The sequence below is a fragment of the Ascochyta rabiei genome, chromosome 10, assembly GCF_004011695.2.
Source record: "Ascochyta rabiei chromosome 10, complete sequence".
NCBI lineage: Eukaryota > Fungi > Ascomycota > Dothideomycetes > Pleosporales > Didymellaceae > Ascochyta > Ascochyta rabiei.
The window spans coordinates 1,148,128-1,173,738 of NC_082414.1; the positions used below are offsets into that span (position 1 = coordinate 1,148,128).

A 25,611-nucleotide genomic window follows, 5' to 3' on the forward strand; every position below is an offset into this window, starting at 1 on the left:
ATACAGCGTCGTGCGAAAACTTCACGCGGAGCGGCCAAAGAGCGGTGAAAGAAAGTAAACTGAAGATGCCGATTCTTGGCCGTTGATTTCACAGTACTTCGCTGTATTTACAAAGTGTAGCGCAATGCTAACAGCAAGATGATAATATGTGTGGACTTCATAAGGATCGTACAAGGCCGCAATGGCTCGGGAGAGTTCTCTCTTTAATCCAGGTGGGCGGGCATGCACTAAGAAAGCACAGCCTTTCCACCTTGAGCAAACGTGTCAAACATCTACAATTCGATGTTCTCACCGGCAAAAGGCTCAAGGCGCTGCTTGAACTCCTCAACGCTGAGCTCCTCACCCTGCCACATGACCTGCTCGCCATTGGCGTTCTTGGGCGGGATCAAGACGTCTGAGACGACCTGGATAACACCGTCGCTGGCAACGCCGTCGTGGACGGTGACGCGCGTAAACCCGTTGATGCGGATCGACACGAACGGTCCGTATCTTGCAACGTCAACAGCCAAGTACTTGCCGTCGAGCACAGTGGGCAAGTCGTAGTGGTAGTATGGCGGGCGATCAGCGGACTTCTCGTCGTCGTCGTCGCTGTGCTTCTTGCTGGCGTCGTAGAAGGCGTCAGTGTAGAGGGTCTGGTTGACCACGATGTGGTACTTCAGCAGTGCCTTCAGGTACTTCTGACCGTAGGTGCTGAAAAGGAAGGCGTTGATCTTGGGACCAAGCTTTTGGAAGGCAAAGTTGGAGGGTGCAAACAAGGTGCCGCCCTCGTGAGGATAGTCGGTGTTGTTGATCTTCTCGAACATGCCGGTCTTTTGTAGGGCAAGCTCAAGAGTGCTGAACTCGCCGGGGAGAAGCTCGATGATGGAGGCAACCTTAGGGGGAGGGACGAGAATAGAATCGACGCCGTGGACGACACCGTTGGTGCCGAAGATGTTGACAGCAACAAGCTTGCTATAGAAGTTGATAGTGGGGCCCTTAAGAGTGACACGAACGGTCAGGCGCTGCTTGTGGCCAAGCTTCTCGGGCTCGAACAAAGTCGGGATGGTGTAGCTATGGAGAACACGGCCGGCGGGGTAGAAATCAGGGCTAACATGGTACAGAAGAATGTCCTTGAGTACCTCCTTTGAGGGGTGCTTTCCATGGTCGGGGATCTTTTCAAAAGCCTCATCCGTAGGGGCAAAGATGGTGTAGTTGGCCTTTGTGCTGTTCAGTGTCTCGACGAGGTCATCGTACTTGTTGATCAGCTTAGCAAGCTTAGTGGTGTACTTGCTCTCATTGATGAGCTCGTATACTGTCCTGTTGGGCTTGTCTTCGCCATCGTGAGGTGAGTGGTGAGGTCCGCCGTGATGAGGGGGCCCGTGGTGAGGTGGGTGATGGGGAGGGTGGTCCTCACCGCCACCAAAGTTAATAGTAGCGTCGTCGAACGACGAGCCTTCTAACCACGATTCAACATTGGCACCAGCGTCGTGGATCCGGCTGTAGATGCCCTGTGCGCTCTCCTTGACCTTGTTGAAGGTGTCGTCGAGAACCTCTTGGGCGTTGTCAAGAAGCTCCTTCCCCGACAACTTGGCGTTTTCGATTTGCCTGTTGGATTTAGGTAGCTTTTCGAAGACCTCCGCTTCGGTAATCACCAAGGCGGAAGCCAACGGGATGAATGGTACCACGCGAGAGAAACGCATGATGTCTGGTACTGAAAATTGTATGGAGAGTGTAGGGAAACAAAGAAAGAGGTGAGGTACCCGTCTCAGCGACTAAAAGGCACGACGAGTCGATTACACCACCACGCGTGGCAATGTCGGAGCTTCGGTAGTGTTTCACCAGCCGATGATGACAGTGGGACGGACGAATCAGATCAGACCAGTATAGCGTGATTGTTTATTGACCTCAAAAATGGCTTCGACAATCAAGACTACGGTCTAGTTGCGCGCGTGTACTTGGTAGTGAAACACTTCACAAGACTCTGTGAATACTCGCCCATCCAGGCTGAAGCCGCGTGTTTGGCCACCAGGCAACGATTTAGGACGCGTGTCAGACGCGGGGGCGAGCTATCAAGCTGTCGACGACGACGACCGATGACGCAATGGCGCGGTTGCTGTCTCGGCGCGGGGTATTTGACATTACCTCCAAACTGATAGGGATCATTTTGTTTGAAAGTCAGGTGCATTTGTGAATGCTGGAAACCAACATTGAAGTAAAGCGTTCGCAAAAAGATAGTTTTGAGATACAGCAGCTCATATGCTTGGTCACGTGACGATTGCTTCCATATTTCTCCACTTCCTTAGCTCAGGCATTGGTACGCTCGCTTAGTTGACTCGGGGTTATGTTTGTGTGTTTGTGTGTTTGTGCAGAACATTTCGTCATCCATCATCGTCATTTCTGTGGAATGCGCTATTTTCTCTACAGAATCGCGATGCTGTGGATCTCCGGGAACAAGGCGCAGCTTCTCCTCCTACTACTATTGGATGCAGATGAACTGTACCTTGCTGAATACACCTCATGGCAGAGTTTCGATTCGTCCATTGAGTGGAGAGTGCTTCGTAGTCCCATATTCTGGTAAAACAAGCTTCTTCCAAGCCTCGATCAAGCTTTTTGGGAGACCGAATGCATCTTTAGTAATGCTGCGGAGGGTACGGAAACGTGCAGCAAGAGGGCAAGTGCTTTCATGAATTGACGCGTCATGTCGTCATTGCCGTTTACCTATATACTACTGTTTGCGTTTGCGTTGTGCACTGAGGATCGAACCAACCTCACTTTAACATTCAGCTAGTATCTTATTCAAACAAGCTCTATTCACAATGGCTCTCGCACGACACGTCGACCCTGATGAGCTTATTAAGACACTGAAAGATCATCCACTGCACAAGGCTGGTGCACACCAGCGAGGAGTCAGCCATACTACTCCCTACTCGAGCAGGTATGCCGCCAGTGTTGAGCTTTCGAAATACAAGATCCCTCAGGATGGCGCGCCCGCAGATACTGTGCACCAGCTGCTCAAAGATGAGCTTGATCTTGATGGACGGCCCAACTTGAACTTGGCCTCGTTCGTAGGAACATACATGGAGCGTGAAGCCGAAGCGTTGATGATCGAGAACATCTCAAAGAACATGTCAGATGCCGATGAGTACCCCGCGATGATGGACATGCACGCACGTTGTATCTCAATCATTGCTCATCTCTGGGGCGTCCAAAAAGGCGAAAAGGCTATCGGATCAGCAACGACGGGCTCCAGTGAAGCCATTCACCTTGGTGGGCTGGCAATGAAGAGACGCTGGCAAGAGAAGCGCATGGCTGAGGGCAAGGACACGTCCAAGCCGAACATCATCATGGGCGCCAATGCACAGGTTGCTCTTGAAAAGGTACAGAACGATAACTTTTTTCCTCTTTTTCCTCGCTGACCATCTGAAGTTTGCCCGCTACTTTGAGGTTGAGGCTAGAATTTTGCCTGTTTCCGAGGACTCTTCGTACCGCTTAGACCCGAAGCTGGTCAAGGAAAATATCGACGAGAACACGATTGGTGTTTTTGTGATCTTGGGTAGTACGTACACAGGTCACTACGAGCCTGTAGAGGAGATCAACGATATTCTGGACGCGTTTGAGAAGGAGACGGGCCACGATATTCCCATTCATGTTGACGCTGCATCTGGAGGTTTCATCGCACCGTTCACGCATGCTAAGGCCGGCAAGAAGTGGAACTTTGAGCTCCCTCGCGTCAAATCTATCAACACGAGTGGCCACAAGTTTGGTCTTGTGTACGCTGGTGTTGGTTGGATCATCTGGCGAGACGAGAGCTACCTGCCGAAGCACTTGGTTTTCGAGCTGCATTACCTCGGTGGTACAGAAGAGTCGTACACGCTCAATTTCTCGCGACCAGGAGCACAGATCATCGCACAGTATTGTAGGTCATACGATCACTGTGTACGACAGCAAGACTAACTTGACTAGACAACCTGATCCACTTAGGATTCAATGGATTCCGCAGCATCATGGAAAACACGCTCGCCAATGCCCGCCTGTTGAGTAGGGCGCTGGAGCACACCGGCTGGTTCCGCTGTGTCAGTGATATTCACCGAAAGAAGGGAGACGTAAAGTTTGAAAAGGGCAAGAAGCAGTACGACGAGGGAGAGAACAGTGCAGCCTACAATGCCGGACTCCCTGTAGTGGCTTTCACCTTAACCGACGACTTCAAGAAGGCATATCCGCACGTGAAGCAAGAGTCAGTCAGCAACCTATTGCGCGCTAAGCAATACATCATCCCGAGTAAGTACGTCTTTAGCAGTGTGGCGCACTGTGGCTAACACGGGGGTAGACTACCCGCTGCCGCCAAACGAGGAGAAGACCGAGATTTTGCGAGTTGTTGTACGCGAGAGCTTGTCTCTGGATATGATTGATCGATTGGTGACGGATATGTGTCAAGTCATGGAGCAGTTGCAGGTACAACATGGCCCACACCAGACCTTTGGCGATGCTTTGCTGACATGCGTACAGAGAACGGATGCAACCGACGTGGCAGCCTGGCAGCAGTCGAACGCCAGCGCGGAGAAGTCGCATGCCTCTCTTGGACACCGAGCGCACAACAGGCACAAGGCCAAGAGGGCGATGCATGAGGGAATTCACCGATCTGTGTGTTAGCGAGCTTCATCGTCTGCGGGATTCATGCAAGTGATCAGGCAGGATCCAAGGAGTCTAGGCCAAAATGGAAATCGGTGGCTTTGTCAGATCGTACATGCATGATGTGTAGGAAGCTTCGACAGCACGTGAAACGAGTTGTGGAAGGAAGCCAGCGACAGGTTTTCTGCTTCGCTACCCCATCGGACAGTCGTCAACGTCGACTCAGCAACAGCAGCAGCAGCAGCAGCAGCAGCAGCAAGCATCTCCACGGAATTTGTCGGAGCCACGAGCCGAGCGCAACATGTCAAGTCGACGAGTCCGTACAATGATGACCATGGGCACCCATGCAGGAACATCAGCCGCGACTACTGGATGGGCGGCGGCGCAAACGGCCGCTCGGGTGCGGTGTGCGCGATCTGCTCCAAAAATCGAAGAAACGCAAGATCAAGCATCGCCGCCAGATCTGCGGCGATGTGCGCGCGTTATTGGCCATGTTGAGGCCTTGGCACGTGGCGATCTGTGCGGCGAGTCTGCTTCAGGCCTGGTGCATCGAGACAACGGGGACATCAGTCAGGCTTCTCGCGATCCAAGGCCCGCTTTGGTGGCAGCACGACCATCGCCATCAAGACGACGCCCACGACTTTTCGGCCCGTCCCAAACTCGCTCTTGCGTGCGTCCCTGCAGTGGTTGTCGGCCAATGATGCGCACGTGTTCTGGCTGTCCTGACAGGGCCCATGTCATACCCTGCCCCGAGATGCTGCACCAACCATGACCAGCCTGCTGCCTTGAAACGGATCTCCTCAGTCCCATACATGTGCGCTCCCTTGGGACGAGGCGTCCTGATATAGCTGACAGATGACATGTTAGGGTTTCTTTTAGTGCCAGCGGCTTCGTGCCCTAGATCTTTCGGTGGAACATGGCTCGGCTTCCACGATCGTGTCATGACGCATCGCGGCTCTTGAACATCGCAGCCCGTACGTAGGCTCTCCTTCGCCTGTGGCCACCGCTATGATCGATCTCGATTGCATCAAGTCGATTCGTCCGTGAGCCCAAGTCAATTCGTCAATGAGTCGCTTCTCTTTGATGTTACGACGCAGCAGTTCCTGGCCGCTGTGCAACGCCTGCAACTTCTCTCTCTGTTCTTCGTGTTCCCGTCGGTGTCCCAACACTAGCAGCGACTATTCAATCATGGCCGACGAGAAGCCGCGTATCTTGCTTTACATCCTGCGTCGCGATGTTCGCCTCTCAGACAACCCAATCTTCACAGCCGCTTCACGACAAGTCACGCGCCAGCGGGACCCCACCCCCTTGTCCAACACAGATACAAGCACAAGAGACGACTCCCTGACCTCGGAGCACCGTGGCACCTCGTTTACACATTTACTGCCCGTGTACATCTTTCCTGCACAACAGTTTGAGGTCTCAGGTTTCCTCTCCTCTTCGTTTGAGCAATCGCCATACCCCGAAGCACGCAGCCAAGTCGCGAAAATATGGCGTACCGGACCCCATCGCGCAAGATTCGTCGCCGAGGGAGTGTGGAATCTGAAGCAAACACTCGAAGGCCTCGGGTGCGGTTCCGGTCTACAGTTAAGAGTCGGAAAGGTTAGCGATGTTGTCAAGAACATTCTTGAATACTACTCAAAGAGCGGCGACTCGAGAGGTGAAATTTCTGGAGTTTGGATGGCCGCCGATGAGGCTACGGAAGAGAAGGAAGAGGAACAGCTTGTGAAAGGGATTGCGAAACAAAGCGGGGTTGATTTCAAGCTTTGGAGCGACGAGAAGTACTACGTTGACGAGTGCGTTCCTCTATGCTTGCTCCCTACGTATTCGTGTGCTAACACGTCATAGTCGCGACCTCCCCTTCGACAGCATATCCGATCTCCCAAACATCTACACATCGTTCCGCAAATCTGTCGAACCACTACGCGACCAACCCCGCAGCACCTTACCAGCACCTACACAGTTGCCACCACTGCCGCCCAATACCCCCCCTCAGCAATCACCTTTTAGTATACCCTCAAGTTTTGAGAGTCTCCTGAAAGCCCTCCTAGCTCCCCTCCAAAAAGATCCTACATACGGCTTGGCAGTACCCCCCAAATGGCCGAGCAACGTCGAGTCAGCACATCCTTTTACAGGAGGTGAATCCTACGGGCAAGAGCGAATATCGCATCTTATATCCAGCGGAGCGATGAGCTCATACAAGGCTACACGCAACGGCATGCTCGGACGTGACTTCAGTACCAAGCTCTCCGCTTTCCTCGCACAGGGACATATCACAGCACGGCAGGTACATTGGGCGATGATAGATTTTGAAGAAGGGCGAGGGGCCGGTAAAGACATTCCAGGCTACGGCCAAGGAGAGAATGAGGGCACAGCTGCTGTCAGGTTCGAACTACTGTGGCGGGACTATATGCGTCTTTGCATGCGGAAATTTGGCCCAGCGATGTTCCATATCTACGGCATTCGTCCTGAGGAAAGTAGAAACAACAAAACCCCACCACCACCGAAGAATTGGCGACGGCTCGACAAATCCACCCCAGGCAGCGACCCCGTCAAGACAATAGAGACATTTGGCCGTTTCCGCTCAGGGAGAACAGGAGTTGGCCTCATCGACGCGTCAAACCGCGAACTCTTCCTCACAGGCTACACATCGAACCGCGCACGACAAAACGTTGCGTCTTTCCTGGCATCACATCTCGAAATCGACTGGCGAATTGGCGCAGAATGGTACGAATGCATGCTGACAGACTACGACGTATGCAGCAACTGGGGCAACTGGCAATACGTGGCTGGCGTGGGCAACGACCCCAGACAAGGCCGTGTCTTCAACCCGGTCAAGCAAGCGCTCGATTACGACCCGCGTGGCGAATACATCAAGGCATGGGTCCCCGAGCTGCGAAGCGTCAAGCTGACCAAGTCCGTTGGTCAAGGGAAAGAGGAGATTGATAAGCAGCAGCTCATGGGCTTGTATCAGGCCAACAAGCTCACGGAATGGGAAAAGGAGAGCATGGGCCTTAAAGGCCTCGAGTGGGTCGAACGACCTCTCGTGAATATCAACTTCTCCTTTGGACGTGGACGAGGCGGTCCAGGACGTGGAGGCACACGGCCTGGCCGAGGCGGAAGCGGCGGCGGCGGAGGACCAGGAAGAGGAGGTCATCGTGGAGGCCAACAGCAGCAACGGCAGCAACAGCGCCGAGAGTACAGGAGAGGTGCTAATGAGGAGAAGCAGCATGTGCCAAACGGCCCGACAATCGTTAGCTCTCAATGATCTGTGGGTTTGGTTGACCGACGACGGGAAGGTTCCGGTGCTTTGGTGTTGGTATTTTAGCGCGAGATTTTCTATCGATACGATATACGTTCGATTCCAGCATGATCAGTGAGTGCAACAAGTTCAATTCGTCGTACTATTCAAATTGTATAAGAGTTGCCTTCGCAAGACGGACATGAAGTAAATATTATGGTCACAACCTCTCGCACGACAAGCACAGCATGCGCCCCATTTCAGACTTTTCGTAAGGCCACGCCCGACAACGCGCACCCAACGACCGGCAAATCCACCACCACCGCCTCACACCGCACCAGGCACATCCCACACCTTGGCAAAGGGATCTTTGTGCGGGTCCGTCCAGCGCTCATACTCGATACTGTTGGCGAGATAATCCGCGACCTCTTCGCCGTACACCCTGCCGACCCAAGCAAACGTGACGTCAATACCAGCCGAGATGCCGCTTGAAGAAAAGACATTGCCGTCCTCGACCCAGCGTGCCGAGGGCACCCACTCTACCTTGGGCCCTGTCGAGGTGGCCCACGGCCAGGCACGCTTGTTGGTCGTCGCCTTCTTGCCGTCAAGGACCCCCGCGCGAGAGAGGATCGTGGCGCCTGTGCAGACGGAGATGATGTACTTCAGCTGCGGGCATTGGTTAGCGGTGTTGCTCTTCGAGGGCAAGAAGGCAGGAGGGGGCATGGGCGTACCTTGGGGTAGATTTCCTTGACGAAAGCGATTTCTTCCGTCATGTTCTGCCTTGTGCCGCCGCCGCCAGGGACGAGCAGAACCTCGATGTCGTTGTCTATGGGCATGGTGTGGTTCATTGGCGGCCCTTGGGGTGTCGTAGGTGAGTGTCCTTCGTGACGACGGGCGTATCCGTTGCCCCAGCCATCGCCGTTCCCTCCACCATGGCTTTTCGCTGCCATTTGATCGTGGGCTTTACCTGGGCTGGCTTGAAAGTTCATCTTCTTGGCAAGGACACTGGCGAAGGTGTTGGTCGGGAGAATCTCTTCACCGAAGTTGCCTTTGCCGTGCATGCCTTTGATTGTGGTTCCTACCGGGTCCATGGTTCTGCTGAGCAAAGTGAGGGTCATTGTGGTACTGTTGCTGTAGAGCATGGACAGGGTGTTAAGAACGTCCAGCGGGCCAAATACATCGAGAGCTTGGAAGTGTGGAAACAGAAGCATGGCGAAGTGTGTGGGTAGAACAGTGGTGTTGGTGAACTCTGGTTGCTGTGGTGCGGCGAGTGCTGAGGGGATAGCCGCGAGGAGCGGCATCATGGTGGAGACACGCATCTCGATCAAGCTGGCGTTGGGTGTAGGTGCTGGGAGAATGTGTTCTGGCGTATCAGGAGAGTAGGCAAAAAAAAAACGGGAATGACTAAAAGCGAAGTTTTTGAGACGAGGATGCAAGAGAAGCTGGGGTGACAGCAAGAGAAGAGAGAGGGAAAGACAAGACAGTTTATAGGACTGGAATCTCCCTCAAGCCTCACCACTGCTTCTTATGTCGCATTGCATGATGAAAGGGCCATGTTAACGACCACCTCCGGGCGCAGAATCCGACTCCACTTTGCAGCATTGCAGTTGCCGTGCCTTTGATCAATCTCTAGGTATTGAGGCGCATGCGCCAGCGGTTCGGAGTAGAGATCCAGGCCCGGTGAGTGAGCAAGTTATAGATGATGAAACACGCGCAAAGGATCAATGTCTTTGTTGTGCGGCGTGGCCAGGCCATATCATGTTGGAACGGCGTCGAAGGATGCGGGACGGCAGTGTGGAGCTCAGCGGCTATGATCAAACCAGACCTCCAGAGGCACATGCAGGCGAGATTGCTGTTCACATAGTGTGTGGAAGCATAAGCTGGATAGATGAGCGTGAGCATTCAGATGTTGCTTGCCATATTAGCCAAGACGTAAGCCAACACGTGCGGCGCAGTCGACATGGGTAGGATCACCTCGCATTGGGCGACTGAAGGCATGCCGCGGATTCGGTTGCACCGGTCATCTATCTGCATGTACCGAGTACCGAGTCCCGAGTTGCTCACCGACGTGGTCGTGTTGCTCCAAGTAGGACGGACATGCAGCAGAGTAACGGCTTCTAGGTGTTGGTGCCAAGGACTCCCACGGATATCGGCGTTGTTGGAGCGGGATCTTGGCTGTGCTCAGCGCGTACAGCACCTGTCAAGGAACGTTGGGGGTTATAAAGCCTTGTGCGCCTTGCAATGGCATGTCCTCTGCGTGGGTCCCAGGTGGAGGCTTGGCCAATAGGCATCTTGGTGATTGGCAGCGACGACCACGACCACGAGGAGCGCGGCACGAGCACGAGCACGAGCACGAGCACGACCGCGTCCACGTGCATCCAGTGTCTCTTGTGGAAGCGAACATGATGAGTGACAGCGTGGTACCGTATGAGATGTCGGTTGAGATGGTTGATGGTTGACAAATGAGCACGCGGTGATCGACGAGGCAGGTGCGGGTTCCTGCCGTCACCGACAAGCCGAAAGCTCAGCTGGGCCTTGCCCAAAGCGCGGGTATGACGCACGCGCAGCCAGCAGCTTGTCTTTTCACACATAGCGTGCACGGCGTGCACCTTCACCTCTGCCAGCTGCACCGCCACCCCTCTTCGAGCCTCTTGACGCATGCAGTAATCGCAGCGCATAGCTCTGCCTCGACGAGGCCAACTGCTCCTAGCGACGACCCCCGACCGCCCGCGTGCGCCTCGCCATGAGCGGACGACGGCCACCCATCGACAAGCGCAAGTCGTCGACGCTGCACTACCAGACCTTCCCCACGAAACCACCCACGTCACGGGGCCCCCGGCCGTCCAACTCGCCGCCAAATGGACCTGCCAGCGGCTCGGAGCCGGACGACCAACACCATGAGTCCCCGCTGCCCAAGAGGCAGCTCATCGTGCTGGCCATCATTGCGCTGGCCGAGCAGACGGCCCTCAATTCCATCAGCCCCTACCTGCCCGAGATGACAAAAGGCTTCCCCGAGGTCAAGGATGGCCAGACGGGCTTGTACGTTGGCCTCATTGCATCCTCGTTCGCCCTAGCTCAGTTCACCACAAACTTCTTCTGGGGCTGGCTGTCAGACAAGATCGGGAGGAAGCCCGTCATACTCACAGGCACCTTTCTGACCCTGTTGTCGTTCCTCGCGTTTGGCTTCTGCAGGACCTTGTGGCAGGCCGTTCTCGTGCAAGCAGTCATGGGAATAGTGAACGGCAACTCCGGTGTTGTGTCTACCTGTTTGGGCGAGATCACCGACCGCAGCAACCAGTCACGGGCCTTCACGTACCTACCGGTCGTCTATGGCATCGGCGGAATCACTGGACCCATCGTGGGAGGCCTGTTGGTCTTTTACAAGAACCCTCTCGATGGGGGAAAGCCCAACCCATTCCCCTACTTGCTGCCAAACCTGTTCTCGGCTCTTGTTCTCGGCATCGATCTTGTAGTGTGCATGCTTTTTCTCGAGGAGAGTCTGGAGGAAGCGAGAGATCTACCACCCCTTGGCAAGCGGATAGGAAACCTCTTCACACGCATTTGGCAATTCACAAGCTCCACACGCCCATCCTATATACCACGCTGGCTAGTCAGGCAGAAGAGCCACCACTCGCAGCACTTGGACGGCATTGAAGAAGAGGACGAGGATCTAGACGACACATCTGATGCTGACTCGGACGGAGTCGCAGCTGCTCTCTTCCCAGAGACCAATGGCGAGCTGACAAGCAAGGAGATTCTCAACCGAGACACAGTCCTGCTCCTTGTCACATACACCATCTTCCAGCTCGCAAACATCTCCTACAACTCGTTGTATCCCATCTTCGCCGAGGAGGTAGAGCCAACGGGACGAGGGCTGAAGCCTGAGGCCGTTGGACTGTCGCTGTCTTTTGCGGGGGCCATTACCATTGTTTTCCAAGTGGGTATCTTTGGCAAGCTTCGCGGCAAGCTGGGCAACAAGATTGCATACAGGGCCAGTTTGGCCTTTTTCGTTGCAGCTTTCAGCTTGATGCCCTGGGTGGGCTACAAGGACAATCCAGGGACCGCTTGGTTGTGGTTCGAGCTTGGTGTCGTACTCGTCATCAAGACAATCGCGGGTGTCGGTGGCTTGACAGCTGCTCTGCTCTTGGTAAGCTGTGCACTCGTTGCTTACGATGACTCCACCTTGCTAATACAGAATTAGATCACCAACTCAGCACCCAACCACAACGTACTGGGTACCCTTAATGGACTGGCCCAGACCCTCTCAGCTGCAGGTCGCGCTGCTGGTCCCTTTATCTCAGGATCGCTCTTCACTGCAGCAACGAAGATTCAACCCAAAGGAGAAGCGATACCTTTCGGCATCTTTGCTGGCATCTCCTTGCTGGGGTTCTTCCTGAGTTTCGGCATCCGTGGTGAGAATCTTGAGGCCGAAGGGTGGAGCGACGAGGACGAGGACGAGGACGAGGAAGAAGACATCGGCCACGACAGGCAAGATACAAACGAGCGTTCTGGCCTGCTGCGCAAGTGATCGCATTACACTGTATAGACGTGTATTACATAGATAATCTGCATATCCCATCGGCATAGATGAGCGCGGCGTTGTTTGGTTGCCAGTAAAGTAGAACTTCTGCAATAGATACTTCCTTGCCTCAGAAGGGGCAACACGTTGGATTCTTCCCAACACTGTCCACTTCTACTCTCGGTCCTACGAGAGCGAGCGTACAATCGCAAGTTACTTCCCTGATTCCTTAGAAAAAGCGTATTGTAGTAAGCCCATGGAATAGATGACAAGTCCGTTGAGACGTGGATCGTGTCGTCCCTAATGGCTACTAGACAAGAACACACGAGATTACCAATCGGACGATAGGGTATGGCGAAATCTCACGATACTAAGGCCTCCCGGTAAGGCTGCCAACAGCAGCGGAATTTGGGGGCTGCAGTGGTAGCTCTGGAGCGCCACGCCGCCATCTTCAAGTACTGACGAACACCATCACATGAATGTACACCTCTAGACCACGAAGGCGCCGTGCCAACTCAGAGTCCGTATCACGAGTCTACAGTAGCAGTCTGCACCACTGCATAAGGTAGTCGTGAGGCTGGCTACAGTGCGCTGTGTTCAAAGCCACACGCGGGTCCTCCGCTGCTGACTCGAAAGTCGAGATGGTGTCGAAGCTTTGTTGCCAAGAAGAGCTGAGTATCGCCGAGAGATTTTAGTGGCTGTGAAGGAGCCCGCATGCATGGTTCAACACTAGTGATGTTGTTTACGGACCTTATTCTGAATCTCTGGCTGCGATGCATCTCTTCTTGCAGCGTGGCGCTGCCAGTGTTGGGCTGAAACCCGGTCGAGTCCCGCTTGGCAGTGAAGCTTCTCCCAACTTGACTGTTCAGCTCCATGCGTTTTCTATGAAAGCACAGACCCGGACAAGCCGCAGTGCACTGCAATTGACATGCGTGCGTGCATTGGTAACGCTGCATGAGCGCAGCACTAGACTAGACTGCACTTGAACATGCGTGGTGATAGCGTCGTGCAGAGGTTCAGATAAATGCCAGGATGACCTGCGGTCTTGAGATGCTGTATCACGGCGGGTCTTTTGTCAACCCATTGTTGCCTTTTCAATCAAACCTACAACTTCATTGCTGTAGTGGGTAAAAAGAACGCGAGAATGGGTTGGAGCTTCCATGGCAAGAAGGCAAGCATGATCGACCGATTGTATATCCTGAAGCTAACTACGTGCAGAGAGACGTGTATGCTACCGATGCTAGACCAGGATTGACTTTCATACTGACTACGCGTAGCGATGCTGAGAAGCATCTCAAACGGCTGCACAAGACGACACCCTTCATCGAGTCACCGTTGACAGGCGCCGATCAAGAGAACCTTGTCTTTTCGCAACGACACGAAGCCAACTCGGTCGAGCTCTTCTTCGATCTGTTCTTTGTGGCCAACCTTGCGACGTTCACCGCTTACCACTCCATCTCCGACATCGACTACCTCCTCGCATACATCGGTTTCTTTGGGATTCTGTGGGCGACTTGGTTCCAGATCACACTTCACGATGTCCGCTTCGCACGAGACTCGCTCTATGAGCGCATTTGCAAGACCATACAGTTCATTACCTTTGTTGGTCTGGCTCTCGCTGGCTCGTCTTTCAATCCATCTGGCAAGGCCAACAACAAGGTAAGCTACCGAGCATCTATACTACATTGACATCTAACGAGATTCAGAACTTCTCCATTCTCTGTTACACCCTGATCATCAGCAGAGGACTGCTTGCCATCCAGTACATGGTAGTGCTTGTGAGTCGTGTCTATTGTTACGCTGTTTCCTTTACTGATTGACTCAGTTCTACACGTGGAGAGCCAAGTACTCTAAATTGTACCTACCCCTTGGCTTGATGGTTGTTACCTACCTAGTCGGCACCGGCGCCTTCGCTGCCATGACTCCCACTTACAGGCCCACTGTAATAGCCCCTCGAAACTTGTACATGGTCTGGTATGCTGTCATGGTGGCCGAAGCTGTCATAGTCATCACCATCTCGTGCTTTTGGCGCATGCTCAGCTTCAAGAAGACGCATCTGATGGAGCGGATGAGCTTGCTTACCATCATCGTCATTGGTGAAGGAGCCATTGGAGTCACAAAGACAGTTGGCAGAATCATGGGCAAGTCAGGTCTCGACTCTGAGGGTTGCTTCCTTGTCATGTGTATCATTGTCATCCTAGTAAGTTTGCTTCCCTTCGTTTACCACACATGAACCACTTGCTCACTACTCTACGTGTAGGTCCTCCTCTGGGCACTCTACTTCGACAACTTCCCTCACGGCCACTACGGAACCATCCGTCAGCAAGTCTGGTCGTTGCTCCACTTCCCGTTTCAACTCGCCATTGTCGGCGTGGTCGAGGGTGCACAACAAATTGCAATGGCACGCTACGTCCTGAAAAACGCTGCTAAGGGCACCGCAGATTTGCACAAAATGTGCGAGCAACAGCTGGATGGAGTCAAATTACGAGATGCACTTACTAAGATGGTGGAATACTACCAGTTCAAGTCCAAGCTCGATACGTACGGATACTACGACGACATTATGTACAGCGTCTATAACATCGGAAACGCCACTGGCATCTGCTCTCCACAAAACGTAACAAGCTACAACAGCGGACTCTGGCCTGAGGAGTTCAACTACATTGGAAATGCCATCTCGAATGGTATCTACTCCGGTCTCGGCGTCAAGATGCCAATCGACAAACTGGAGAAATACATTGAGCCTATCCAAATCGCTGAGAAGAGCTGGAAGCTCACCTACCTTTACTTCTGGTCCTGCTTCTGCGTCCTGGTCATCTCGCTTATCGTCTTCCTCTTCTTGATTCGCCGCCACAAGGTCGACGTCTTTGACTACGTCTCAGTCCTCGTTCGTTGTCTTGTACTCGGAGCTGGCGCAGCATCGCTCGCCGTCCTCGCCAACAAGCAAAGGCTATTCGACCTCCTCAACTCTCCAGCCATCCTTCCCATGGCCGTGGTGCTGCTATTCATTGTTCTTTGCTGCGACAAGCTCGCCTCTCTCTGGTGCAACTGGCGGCTCTTCAAGTCCGGCGAGCCCTACGCGCTCGAGTTCGAGGAAGAGCACCACCACGGCGGCAGTCACGGCGAAAGCCACGGCCAAGTCCACATGACGGACGACGTGGAAAGGGGAAACGTACACCACGGAAGACCGGAGCTCAAGGGCCACCGCAAGTCGGCCGGCTGGAGCATCCACGCCGATACGCTCGAGCTGTCCAAGGAGAACACAGAGTACAGCTCCCGCCACCTCGGGGACAGCGCTCATGGCATCGAGGAGGGAGTGCAAACGCCGCCGCTGCAGAGCCCGTCCATGACGCCCGGCAGGGGGCCCGGCGGATATATGCCCGTGGCCCACTGACATGGCAAAAGGGAGGGTATGGCACCCGAGAACGCCAGCGAGACTAGAACAGAGCGATGAGAGCGAACGAACATGATGCATCACGAAAAACATTCCGCAACCCTTTTCTTCCTTGCGCAGCATGGCATTTCTAGTACGTATATAAGCCTAAGCCCGGAAAAACAACGCTTCCTTTTCTTTCTTCTTCCAAAAACGTCTGCCGCCTCATCTCAAGCAACTCCTCGTACCGCTCTTGCAGCTGTTGCCTGGCCTGCTCGCGATCTCGCAACGTCCCATCGCGTATGGCATCGTGCGAGAACCCCGAACATGGATATCTCAGGGGCGAAGATATCAGTGGTGCGAGGGAGAGCCTTCGATGTGAGGACCAGTACTCAAGTACCCGTATCGTTGGAACGCGGGTGGAGTTACGTTACGCCTGTTAGAGAATGGCGTGCGTAGGCATCTTGGCCGACTGGATGGCCAGCAGGCAACAGCAGTGCCGAGTAGGGCTACACAAACTGCGGCGAGGGCTAGGGTCGCTTCTTTGGACCGTCCGCGAGGCGCGGGGGCTAGCGTGAGATGTTTGGTAACGGTGCTTGCGGTAGTGTTCGGGTTTGGATGCGTGGGATGTGGAGTGACCTGTGTGTTGGTAGCCTAAGAAAGAAAAGGCACATATCGCAGATTCCGGTGGCTCGACCTGGTTTGAACGATGCTTGTGAGCCCTGTAGCGCGCGATATATTGAGTCTGCAAACTTCACTCGAAGCATGAGCAGCAACACGGGTGATCCTCAAGGACGGATACATGATGGGAGAATCGGAACGACAAATATCAAAAAGGTGAGTTCCTTTCATCACTTCTAGCAAAGTGACCTGGGTAGGTATGTATCCAGCGCCTGTAGAACATACTCAACAAAACAAAGTCCAGGCCTGAGCGAGCTTTTTCTATATGCCGAAACCAAACTCCCAAACAGACCCTATTGTACAACTGCAATCCCAATCCATAATATCTATAATCGGGGTATCAATACGAATGGTAATCCACCAAGCAACATACGCGCACCAACGCGGACGGCGCAACAGAGCACCTACACTCAATGCTCGTTCAAGCGGTCGTTGGAGCCACCAGCTCCTCCTCTCATAAAGACTCTCCTCGTGCTGCCGGTCTTGCCCAGATCGACAAAGTCCTGGACCGGCCGTCGTGCAGCTGCGCGACTTGTAGATCGACTAGCCGAGCAACTCTCGCTCCGGCTCTTGCTTCTGCCTTCCCCGCGCTCATCCTCCTTCATGGATTTGTTCAGGCTGCTGTTGCTTACAGTGCGCGCCTGCTTCATCATGCCCTCAATCCACTCTAGTTTCTCTCCAGTGAGGTCGACCTTTTTCGTCTTTGGTCCTGCGAGACCGACTTCAGTTCCATGCCATAACTTCTGGGGGTTGTCCGAAGGAGGCGTAGCAGCCTCCTCTGTAATGACTGGTGTGGAGTCCCTCTCAAACCTAGGCAGTGGAGGTGGCGGGGAGTCAGTGGTTGAAATGCCAAGACCTGCGAGCTTGGCGTCTGGTGTTGTGTTTGGAGTCTTACGGCCGCCACCACTAGAGCGCCGCGTCGTGCTCATTGCACTTCCAGGTCTTGTCGATGAAACCTCGGGGTTCTGAACCTCGAGGCCGAGAACTTCGAATTTGCCCTCACTTGCCGTGCGGCGGCCATGATGCTCGGCGTATTGACGCAAATATTCGCCCAGGTCAGACCATCCACCGCCAACTCGGACCATGACGCGCTCGCCGTTCTCTCCTACGCGACGAATGAAAAGCTTGATAGGCTGTTCCTTGCCAGGTTGTGTAAGGTGATACAGCTTGATGTCATTGTCAATTCTTGCGGCTGCAGACTTGCGTCCTGCACCGGTATTGGCATTCTCGAACTCATTCTTGACGGGCGACAAGGTAAGTTGAGGTGTTTTCAAGCCACTTGCAGAGCGAGCGGCACGCAAATATCCCCTACTATCTTTGTGGCCAACGCCTCGAGATGGTCTAATCTCATGTGCATCTGCTCCCGGTCCTGAGGTAAGACGGATGTGCGCCGGAATTGTCGTCAAAATATCCGAAATCTTTCGTTCAAGATCATCGACAGTGGTCGGTCTTTTGTGACTAAACTGTGTTGGTGGCCAGGGCGCGCTCTCTGCTTTGGGTGCAGCTGCGTCCTTTCCAGGTCGACGCTTCAACATGGCAGCATTGAGCTCGGGTCGAGGGGCTCTGATGCTGCGATTGCCAGCGCCGCGCATTGTCGGCGACTCCTCAACCGTACTCATAAGACTGGAATCGAAAGAGGTGCTGGACGAGGTAGAACTTGTGCTCTGTCGGCGCGAGCGTGGGGTCTGAGGCACCTCGCCGTCTTGTCCACTCGTACGGGTGAGTGCCGGAGAGTTAGCAAAGACATTGGGCTCAGACTTGTGCATAAAGCTGGCGGGGCTACCGTCCTCGCTGCCTGGGATATGTGAGAGGCTTTCATAACTCGCAACGACACGGATGGCATCCCTTGGGCTGTCGTCCAAATCGTTGTGTACTACGGTGCTGCCTTCTTCAAACTCGTAGTCATCGTCGGTAGGGGGTGATGCAGATTCCGAGGCAAGGTTGTGAGGGCGCACGCTCGCGATTGATTGTACATGGTGGTCCAGAGCGTCAAGACTACCTGCGTTGACAACAATGCTTGGCTGGGGCTGTAGTGATCGAGCGTCAGAGGCTGGTCGAGGAACTTCGTGAGGTACATGGTTGGTGCTGTCTTCGAATGATGAGGTGTTCAGTACAGGGTTCGACTCATTTTCTGGCACGTGAGCTGAATCTACTCTGGCTGAAGTAGGCGATCGCACGCCGACTTCTTGTGCCTTTGGTCGACGGAGTTGGACCTCTGTCGATAACTGGTGTACACGTTTGTCGATGGGCAGCAGCGGCGTGCGTGGGGTCGCGGGTACATCGGAATGCGTTTCTTGCTTGGAAGGTGGATGCTCCTCCCGCTCCACCTGCAGGTCTCCTTGCCTCGTTTGCTTCGACTGCCTGAGCACATGGAATTCGATCGTTCTTCTTGTAGACTCATGAACCCACCGACCATAATCGGCCTCGATGGCCTCAAAGACATCGATCCAGCGCTCTGGCAGGCAATCTTCACGACCTTCCAACGTGTCCAGCATCCTGTCGAGACGCCGTCCCACGTCACTGACTTTGTCGCGCAGCACGCCCGAGATGGTGTCGACGGCCTCCTTCCACTGCTTGAAAGCTACATCTGATGTGTCTGTCGGCATCTCAACAGCGTCCCAGCCCAGGCCCATAGCCTTCTGCGCCTGGGTGAGGTCGTCGAGGTATCGCGGTGCAGAGCGGAGAATCGACACACGGGCGGTCCACGTGTTGAGGCGGTCTTTGAGCTGGGCGTGATGAGGGAGAGCAGAGAGGAGCGTCTGGGTGACGAGGAAGGAGAAGTCGTCCATGGGTCGGTAGTTGGCACGGCTCACGCCAAAGCCGGCCGAGGAAGGACGTGACTTGCCCTGGGGGTGCATGTCCAGCACAAACTCCTTCAGCTCGTCGACGTCCAGCTTCAACAGCTCCTCGGCCATGTCGTCGAGGCGTGCCTCGTGCTGCTCCAGCTCGAGCGACAGCAGCGAGCCGCAGTAGTCGAGTGTGGCCAGCGCATCTGTGTTGCCTGCATGCACTGCGATGCGCGCCTCGAGACTGCGGCGGCGCTGCTCCTTGTCTTGCTCACTGGGCTGTTCGAAGCTGCCTGTCCAGCCCCATTGCTCAATCTCAGCGCACCAGCCCTTTAGCTGCTGCGCAGCCTTGGCGACACGCGTGCCCAGATCGCGCTCGGCGACGGTGAGGGAGTCGATGCAGGCGAAGATTCTGTATCCGTCACGTGTGGTATCGAAGGGCACGGGCTCCTCGGTGAGGGCGCGCAGCGTGGTCTCTGGTGACAGATCGCGGAGGTGTGTGTCCTCGGAGCTGCCGAGCACGCGTCCCCTGCGGGTGCCGGGCGACATCATGGGCGACGGAGCGCGGCGCGCTGTAGGAGGAGGCGCCAGCCGCATGGACGGCGGCAAGGCGGCCATGGTGGTGAACGTGGGCGGGAGGGAGCGACGGCGCGAACATGTATAAGGAGTGGAGTGGGGGAGTGAGGGAGTGAGGGAGTGAGGGAGTGAGGGAGTGAGCAAAGAAAGGCACGAGTGAGCTCTCCCGAGGGGCGGCGATGTCGCAAAGTCTGGTGGATGCCGGTGGCTGCTTCCTGTACGCGCCGCCGGTGCTCTTTTTTTCTTTTCCCCCTTCTCCTCAGCAACGACGCTCCGTCTGCCGCGCGATGTTGTTGGTTACGCAGCAGCACAGCTTGCGACCACTTGACGGACGCCTCGCATGCACCCGGGGACACCTGGGCGCCTCCTCCACAGGCTAGCCGCATGCGCCGTAGTGCCGACCCACTCTTTCTTTCTCCATCCAGCCCAAGGCAAGGGCGAGAGCCGTGATGCGGAGGATCCAGGCTCCGGGCAGGGAGTATTGCGCTACTGCTACTACTACATAGTACGCAGCAGAGCCTAAGCATCGGTGCTCGCTTCGACCCTCTCGAGTCTCGACGTTGTCCTAGCACCTGACCTGAAGAGCACGGAACGGAGCGTCTCTCTTCACCTCCCCCATGCACCCACTTGCACGACGTCGTCATCGTCCTGTTGCCAAGCAACTACTGACCTTCACCCCGCCTCGCTATCTCTGCTACCTTCCCTATACAGCTTGAAGCTTACCCACGTCACTCCACGGTCGCGCAGAAGCTCTGCGTCTCCATGCTTGGAAATGCCGCCATGGCAACTCTCTCGTCGGTTTTGCTGTGCTAGAATCGGCACGACGTGGTGCCGTTATCAGAAGTTTGGTGCAAGGGTGCGATGGACATGTATTCCGACTTATAAATGCGACATGTCCGCTCCCTGATCATGTTGCCCGCCATCGAGAAGTGCCTCTCCAGTGGGAAACATGAGAACATCACTTCTCTGGCTCGCTGCCATTGGCGCCGAAGCTTGCCAGCGTGAGCGTGTGTTCAAGCGTCATGCCCACGCCCATATCAAACGACAGGCTGTCAATGCCACCTTCCCACCTGTATTGGACCCCAATGAACAGGTTCTGATCAATTCCTTTGACAACACCTCCATTTCTACATGGTCCTACTACTACACCCATGGCGACCACATTGCAGGAAGGAACGAGTCGATGGCACAATGGACCGCGGATAAATGGGAAAGTTATGGGTTCACATCTCGGCTGGACGAATACTGTAAGCTTTCGAAACACCTCCCCACTGTTCACGTTACAGTGAGGACGGAGTGGACCGGACCACGCTGTCAAAAGGCCAACTGCAGTGGTGGACTATCTGCTGACGACCTCCAGATGTCTTCCTCAACTACCCAGTCTCACACTCACTCGTCTTGACATATCCCAACGGCAGCACGTACACCCCAACGCTCCAAGAAGCCGTGCTCGAAGAAGACCCTACCACCAGCTACCCGAACAGCATCTCGACTTTCCACGGCTACTCCTTCACCGGTAACGCCTCTGCAGAATACGTTTACGTTGGAAGAGGTCAACAGGTCGACTTCGAGCGTCTGCAGGCACTTGGCGTCGAGCTCGAAGGCAAGATCGCTCTCGCCAAATATGGTGGTCCGTTCCGCGGTCTCAAGGTGAAGAACGCCCAAGACCATGGTATGATCGGTGCGGTCATCTTCTCTGATCCCGGTGATGATGGCAACATGACCGAGGCCAAAGGACAACTGGCGTACCCCAACGGACCGGCAAGAAACCCTACCACTGTCCAAAGAGGTAGTGTCCAGTTCCTGAGCACCTATCCTGGTGACCCCACGACTCCAGGTTACGTGTCGAAGAAAGACTCTCCAAGATCTGACCGCAGCATCATTACTCCTCAGATCCCTTCCCTCCCCATCTCGTGGCTCGAGGCACAGCCACTGTTGCAAGCCCTAAATGGCTTTGGCTCCTCAGGTGTACAAGTCAACCGCACTGGCTGGGTCGGTGCCATTCCTGGCGTCAACTACAGCACAGGCGCTGGATCGGGCGCCACTCTTGATATGAGCAATGTCATGAATGACACCTATGGCTCTATTTGGAATGCTATCGGCATCATCAATGGTACACTCGAGGACGAGGTTGTCATTGTTGGCAACCATCGCGACGCCTGGATCATTGGAGGGGCAGCAGACCCCAACTCTGGAAGTGCTGTACTCATTGAACTGGCCAAAGCATTCGGCGAGCTTGCAAAGACGGGATGGAAGCCTGCTCGCACCATCGTACTTTGCAGTTGGGATGCCGAAGAGTATGGTCTGGTTGGAAGGTACGATGATTTAAATACTATTGTATGCTCCTGTATGCTAATTCGATTCCCATACAGCACCGAGTGGATGGAAGAGTACATCCCGTGGATAAAGAACGCCGCAGTCTCCTACCTGAACATTGACGTCGCCGTCTCGGGACCAATCCCTGAAATTTCAGCTACGCCTGATCTTCATGCCATTAGCACTAGCCTCATGAAGAAGATCATCTATCCCTTCCACGGCAGCAGCGACCAGACTATGTACGATGTGTGGTCAACACTCGACGGTACAGTTGGTGTCCTTGGTAGCGGCAGTGACTACACAGCCTTTCTCCACCGTGGTATTGCTGCCATCGACATGGGTGCTGGTGGCGGACCGAACGATCCAGTCTACCCCTACCATTCCAACTACGACTCGTACCACTGGATGGCCACATTTGGCGACCCAGGCTTCCACACACACAAAGCAATGGGCCAGTACCTGACTCTCCTTTTGTACCACATGGTCAATGACCCCGTGGTCCCTCTTCAGCCTGCAGACTACGTCGAAGAGCTGAACACCTACCTCCAAGCGCTCAACACCACAATCGCTTCTGCCAACGCTACGGTCGATCTCTCAGCCCTAGTAGATGCCATCTCGACCTTCGAGACCTCCGCACGGCAGTTTAATGACCTCCGTGACCATGCTGTCGCAAGTAACGACACCGCACTAATCACGGTTCAAAACCACAAGGCGCGCGACTTCTCTCGTGGCTTCACTTCTCAGGGTGGTCTGCCTACTAGAGAGTTCTATCAGCACACCATCTTCGCGCCTGGACGCGACACTGGCTATGCGCCGGTAACATTCCCAGGCATCACCGAGAGCATCACGTTTGATAAGGATGTCGAGCTGGCGCAGGAGTGGGTGGAAAAGACCAGTGCTGCGATTCTGGTCGCTGCCAGTATCCTCAAGACCTAGTGGAGATGTAGGCGGCAATGCGGTCACGTAGAGGTTCTCTCGCAAGGCTTTATGATCAGAAACAACGTGATGATGGATACTTCCCAACAGCACCACAACCAAAAATCTAAATCCCTTCAAAACGAGTAAGCAAGCTACTTGGGATTTTTTGTGCAGATTCGAGTTGTTCCTGCAGATTTGTCTGAGCGTTGCATCGGTATATCTGGTTGCAACAATACTCTGCTTTGCCAGTCTTACTTGCGGTCAATCAGTTTAGCATCACGAGAGAGCTTCACGCAAGCACCAGGATCGAGGTACGGTAGAGGTGGATATGCAACGCATGCTGCAGGCGCAGCACGTAATTGTAGTCTAATGAGTAAACGATTCAATGAAGCCACGGTGTTTTGATATTATCCGCGCTCCCTCTGAAACGGGCTCTCGCGTTGACGCCATGCCCAACCCAGCCTAGAGCAGCGCTGTAACTTTGTCCGGCTGTCGCGGGCCACGTCCTCACCTGGCGCACCTTATCCAAGAGCTCGAGAAAGCTTGACCGCATCTTCATGCCAACAACGGTGTCAACTGTACCAGGTTCTTGTCTGGGAAGGTCTGCCTGAGCGGGACGGGCCCACAGCAACGATGAAGACTGGATCGCTCCTTTGCCGAACATTCCGAAAGACCCACGAAACGACAGGCATCAAATGCCACAGTTGGGATTGCAATGCCGCGCAATGAAGCGCACGCGACATGTTCCCACTTCCAGGGCGTACCAGACTGTATCTACTCCTAGTACCCGGGGTCAGAGCACCGGCCTGCAAGGCGACGCGCCTCCTGTTTTGCAAGGCGTCGTCATTCGTCTGCCACCTTAACCCAAGTGAGACTGGGTTTAACCTGCGATATCTGAACAAACATGCCTTCGACCCCGTTTGGCCTTTCTGACTGTTAGCTGCGCATCCATTTAGGTTTCTTTTGAGCGATACGTTGACCTTCTGTCGCCTCGTCCCGGCCTTTTTTTCTGTCGCGTTGGGCCGATCATACTCTCCATCGTTCTTTGTTTTCTCTTTCCCCGGATAAGCATGAGGCTCTTTCCGAGACTATTACATGCCGTTGCTGCAGCCATCGTATTGATTGTGCTGTACCTCGGGTGGCTACAACATGATCACCTAGGGCACAACATACACGAAGCGTGGGGAGGTACAGCACACAGAGTGGTTGTCTTTGGCGACGATTGGTCTGACACAGGCAAATATCGAGTTTCTCCACCATTGAAGTCTGAGGCTGTTGTGCGAGATTCTAGTCGTGGCGAAATATGGACCGAGACATTGTGTAAAGAAGTGAGTCCGCATCGAATTCATGATTTGCATTTGCTAACACCATGTAGCTCGCTTGCGACTTCATGGATAACTTTGCTCGCTCCATGCCGCCACAGGGCGATGTTACGACCATCGGGTCTCTCATTGACTCAGATATCCGCGCCCAGGCCGTCCCTGTCACAGACAACAACAACAACAACAACAACAACAACAACAACAACACCCAGGTCACGTTTGACTTCAAGACACAGGTGCAACAATTCTTAGAATATGAGAAGCAGAAACACCGCATCGGTGTTCCGGAACGTTTGCGCAAGGTCGACGAGTGGTCCATCTTCACCGTATCGTTCGGTCTCTGGGACCTGCTGGAATACTCTACGCTAGAGAAGGAGTATGCGCTGAAGGCGATTGACAGCAGTATCGAGGGGCTGTTTGAGAATCTTGACCAGCTGGCGCAGCATGTCGCAGCACCAATGAAGATTGTAATCCTCAAGCTATTGGATATTACGTTCCTGCCACGCTTCCAATCAAGAAAAGACAGGAACAAAGAACACTTCGCAGAAGACCAACACCACTTGGTGTTTCTGTGGACGTATTGGAACACGGTCTTGTCTCAAACAGCATCGCGGTGGAAGCACGGCGAGATCTTCATGCCGGAACCTAACAACTTGATTATGGACCAAGTCCGAGCTAAACAGCTATACTCGAAACAAATATCCGATGCATCCGGTACGGGCAAGCAAGCACCTCTCTTCGACTACGTAGAAGAGCCATGTTTGAAGTCGAAGGAGGATGACAATGTGAGCAAACTGCAAGCAGCTGGAGTTGACAAATGTGCCGACGCAGCCAAACACCTCTTTTGGTAAGTGATTGGCGCATACAAAAGCTTTGTCTTAGCCTAACCGTGACACAGGGATGATATACATCTCAGCGGGCCCGCTCACCAACTAATCGGAAGAGCAGCCGCAAGCCTGCTACGCAGAAACCACACTGTCAATGTCGGAGAGTCAACCCAAGGTCCTGACAAAGACGACAAGACAGTAATAAAGGATACACCAAGTTTTAAGCTGAAGTTCCCTCCTGGCTACTAGCGATCCATGCTGAACACAGCATATACCAAACGGCCAGTGAAATCCTGGATGGCTGCAGCTGTGCCTCATGAGGAAGGGATGACATGTCGGCCACAACACCATCATGCAGTTTCCGAGACCAGCAGGTCTGTAATGAGTTGTGCAAGGTTGCGGCATTGTTGTCCCCTTGCATGACTGGTTGCAGGGGTGCAGGAA

At 54.3% G+C, this 25,611-nt stretch overlaps 9 protein-coding genes across 10 annotated transcripts, besides 6 other annotated features; 6 read left to right on the plus strand and 3 right to left on the minus strand.

Moving 5' to 3' along the window:
• Nucleotides 1-272: 272 nt before the first annotated feature.
• Nucleotides 273-1,679, minus strand: EKO05_0006483 (uncharacterized protein; the record flags this gene model as incomplete). Its single annotated transcript, XM_038946131.1, has 1 exon — nt 273-1,679. One exon carries the CDS (start codon nt 1,677-1,679, stop codon nt 273-275), a length of 1,407 nt encoding a protein of 468 aa, XP_038797977.1.
• Nucleotides 1,680-2,317: 638 nt separating this feature from the next.
• Nucleotides 2,318-2,344: a tandem repeat.
• Nucleotides 2,345-2,795: 451 nt separating this feature from the next.
• Nucleotides 2,796-4,629, plus strand: EKO05_0006484 (Glutamate decarboxylase; the record flags this gene model as incomplete). Its single annotated transcript, XM_038940418.2, has 5 exons — nt 2,796-3,356; nt 3,406-3,895; nt 3,943-4,257; nt 4,307-4,431; nt 4,486-4,629. The coding sequence occupies 5 exons, from the start codon at nt 2,796-2,798 to the stop codon at nt 4,627-4,629; spliced, it is 1,635 nt and encodes a 544-aa protein (XP_038797978.2).
• A 202-nt stretch (nt 4,630-4,831) lies between these two features.
• Nucleotides 4,832-4,866: a tandem repeat.
• Nucleotides 4,867-5,796: 930 nt separating this feature from the next.
• On the plus strand, nt 5,797-7,876 carry EKO05_0006485 (Deoxyribodipyrimidine photo-lyase; the record flags this gene model as incomplete). Its single annotated transcript, XM_038940317.1, has 2 exons — nt 5,797-6,404; nt 6,457-7,876. 2 exons carry the CDS (start codon nt 5,797-5,799, stop codon nt 7,874-7,876), a joined length of 2,028 nt encoding a protein of 675 aa, XP_038797979.1.
• A 300-nt stretch (nt 7,877-8,176) lies between these two features.
• EKO05_0006486 (uncharacterized protein) lies at nt 8,177-9,153 on the minus strand (the record flags this gene model as incomplete). The annotated part of the gene is made up of 2 exons (XM_038940261.2): nt 8,177-8,515; nt 8,581-9,153. 2 exons carry the CDS (start codon nt 9,151-9,153, stop codon nt 8,177-8,179), a joined length of 912 nt encoding a protein of 303 aa, XP_038797980.2.
• A 1,028-nt stretch (nt 9,154-10,181) lies between these two features.
• Nucleotides 10,182-10,211: a tandem repeat.
• Nucleotides 10,212-10,592: 381 nt separating this feature from the next.
• Nucleotides 10,593-12,377, plus strand: EKO05_0006487 (uncharacterized protein; the record flags this gene model as incomplete). Of its 2 annotated transcripts, XM_038940405.1 has the most annotated exons (2): nt 10,593-11,996; nt 12,051-12,377. In XM_038940405.1, the coding sequence occupies 2 exons, from the start codon at nt 10,593-10,595 to the stop codon at nt 12,375-12,377; spliced, it is 1,731 nt and encodes a 576-aa protein (XP_038797981.1). The 2 variants fall into 2 exon arrangements, with proteins under 2 accessions (XP_038797981.1, XP_059492794.1); XM_059636811.1 differs by having other exon boundaries at nt 10,593-12,377.
• Nucleotides 12,291-12,316: a tandem repeat.
• Nucleotides 12,378-13,512: 1,135 nt separating the features above from the next.
• EKO05_0006488 (uncharacterized protein) lies at nt 13,513-15,762 on the plus strand (the record flags this gene model as incomplete). Its single annotated transcript, XM_038940301.1, has 5 exons — nt 13,513-13,559; nt 13,646-14,027; nt 14,075-14,146; nt 14,194-14,568; nt 14,629-15,762. The coding sequence occupies 5 exons, from the start codon at nt 13,513-13,515 to the stop codon at nt 15,760-15,762; spliced, it is 2,010 nt and encodes a 669-aa protein (XP_038797982.1).
• Nucleotides 15,763-16,832: 1,070 nt separating this feature from the next.
• Nucleotides 16,833-19,826, minus strand: EKO05_0006489 (uncharacterized protein; the record flags this gene model as incomplete). Its single annotated transcript, XM_038946132.1, has 1 exon — nt 16,833-19,826. One exon carries the CDS (start codon nt 19,824-19,826, stop codon nt 16,833-16,835), a length of 2,994 nt encoding a protein of 997 aa, XP_038797983.1.
• Nucleotides 19,827-19,877: 51 nt separating this feature from the next.
• Nucleotides 19,878-19,925: a tandem repeat.
• Nucleotides 19,926-20,733: 808 nt separating this feature from the next.
• Nucleotides 20,734-23,036, plus strand: EKO05_0006490 (Glutamate carboxypeptidase II; the record flags this gene model as incomplete). The annotated part of the gene is made up of 3 exons (XM_038940318.1): nt 20,734-21,031; nt 21,145-22,099; nt 22,157-23,036. The coding sequence occupies 3 exons, from the start codon at nt 20,734-20,736 to the stop codon at nt 23,034-23,036; spliced, it is 2,133 nt and encodes a 710-aa protein (XP_038797984.1).
• Nucleotides 23,037-24,088: 1,052 nt separating this feature from the next.
• On the plus strand, nt 24,089-25,416 carry EKO05_0006491 (slightly ste11-like protein; the record flags this gene model as incomplete). Its single annotated transcript, XM_038940321.1, has 3 exons — nt 24,089-24,346; nt 24,394-25,187; nt 25,239-25,416. 3 exons carry the CDS (start codon nt 24,089-24,091, stop codon nt 25,414-25,416), a joined length of 1,230 nt encoding a protein of 409 aa, XP_038797985.1.
• Nucleotides 24,509-24,547: a tandem repeat.
• Nucleotides 25,417-25,611: the final 195 nt, after the last annotated feature.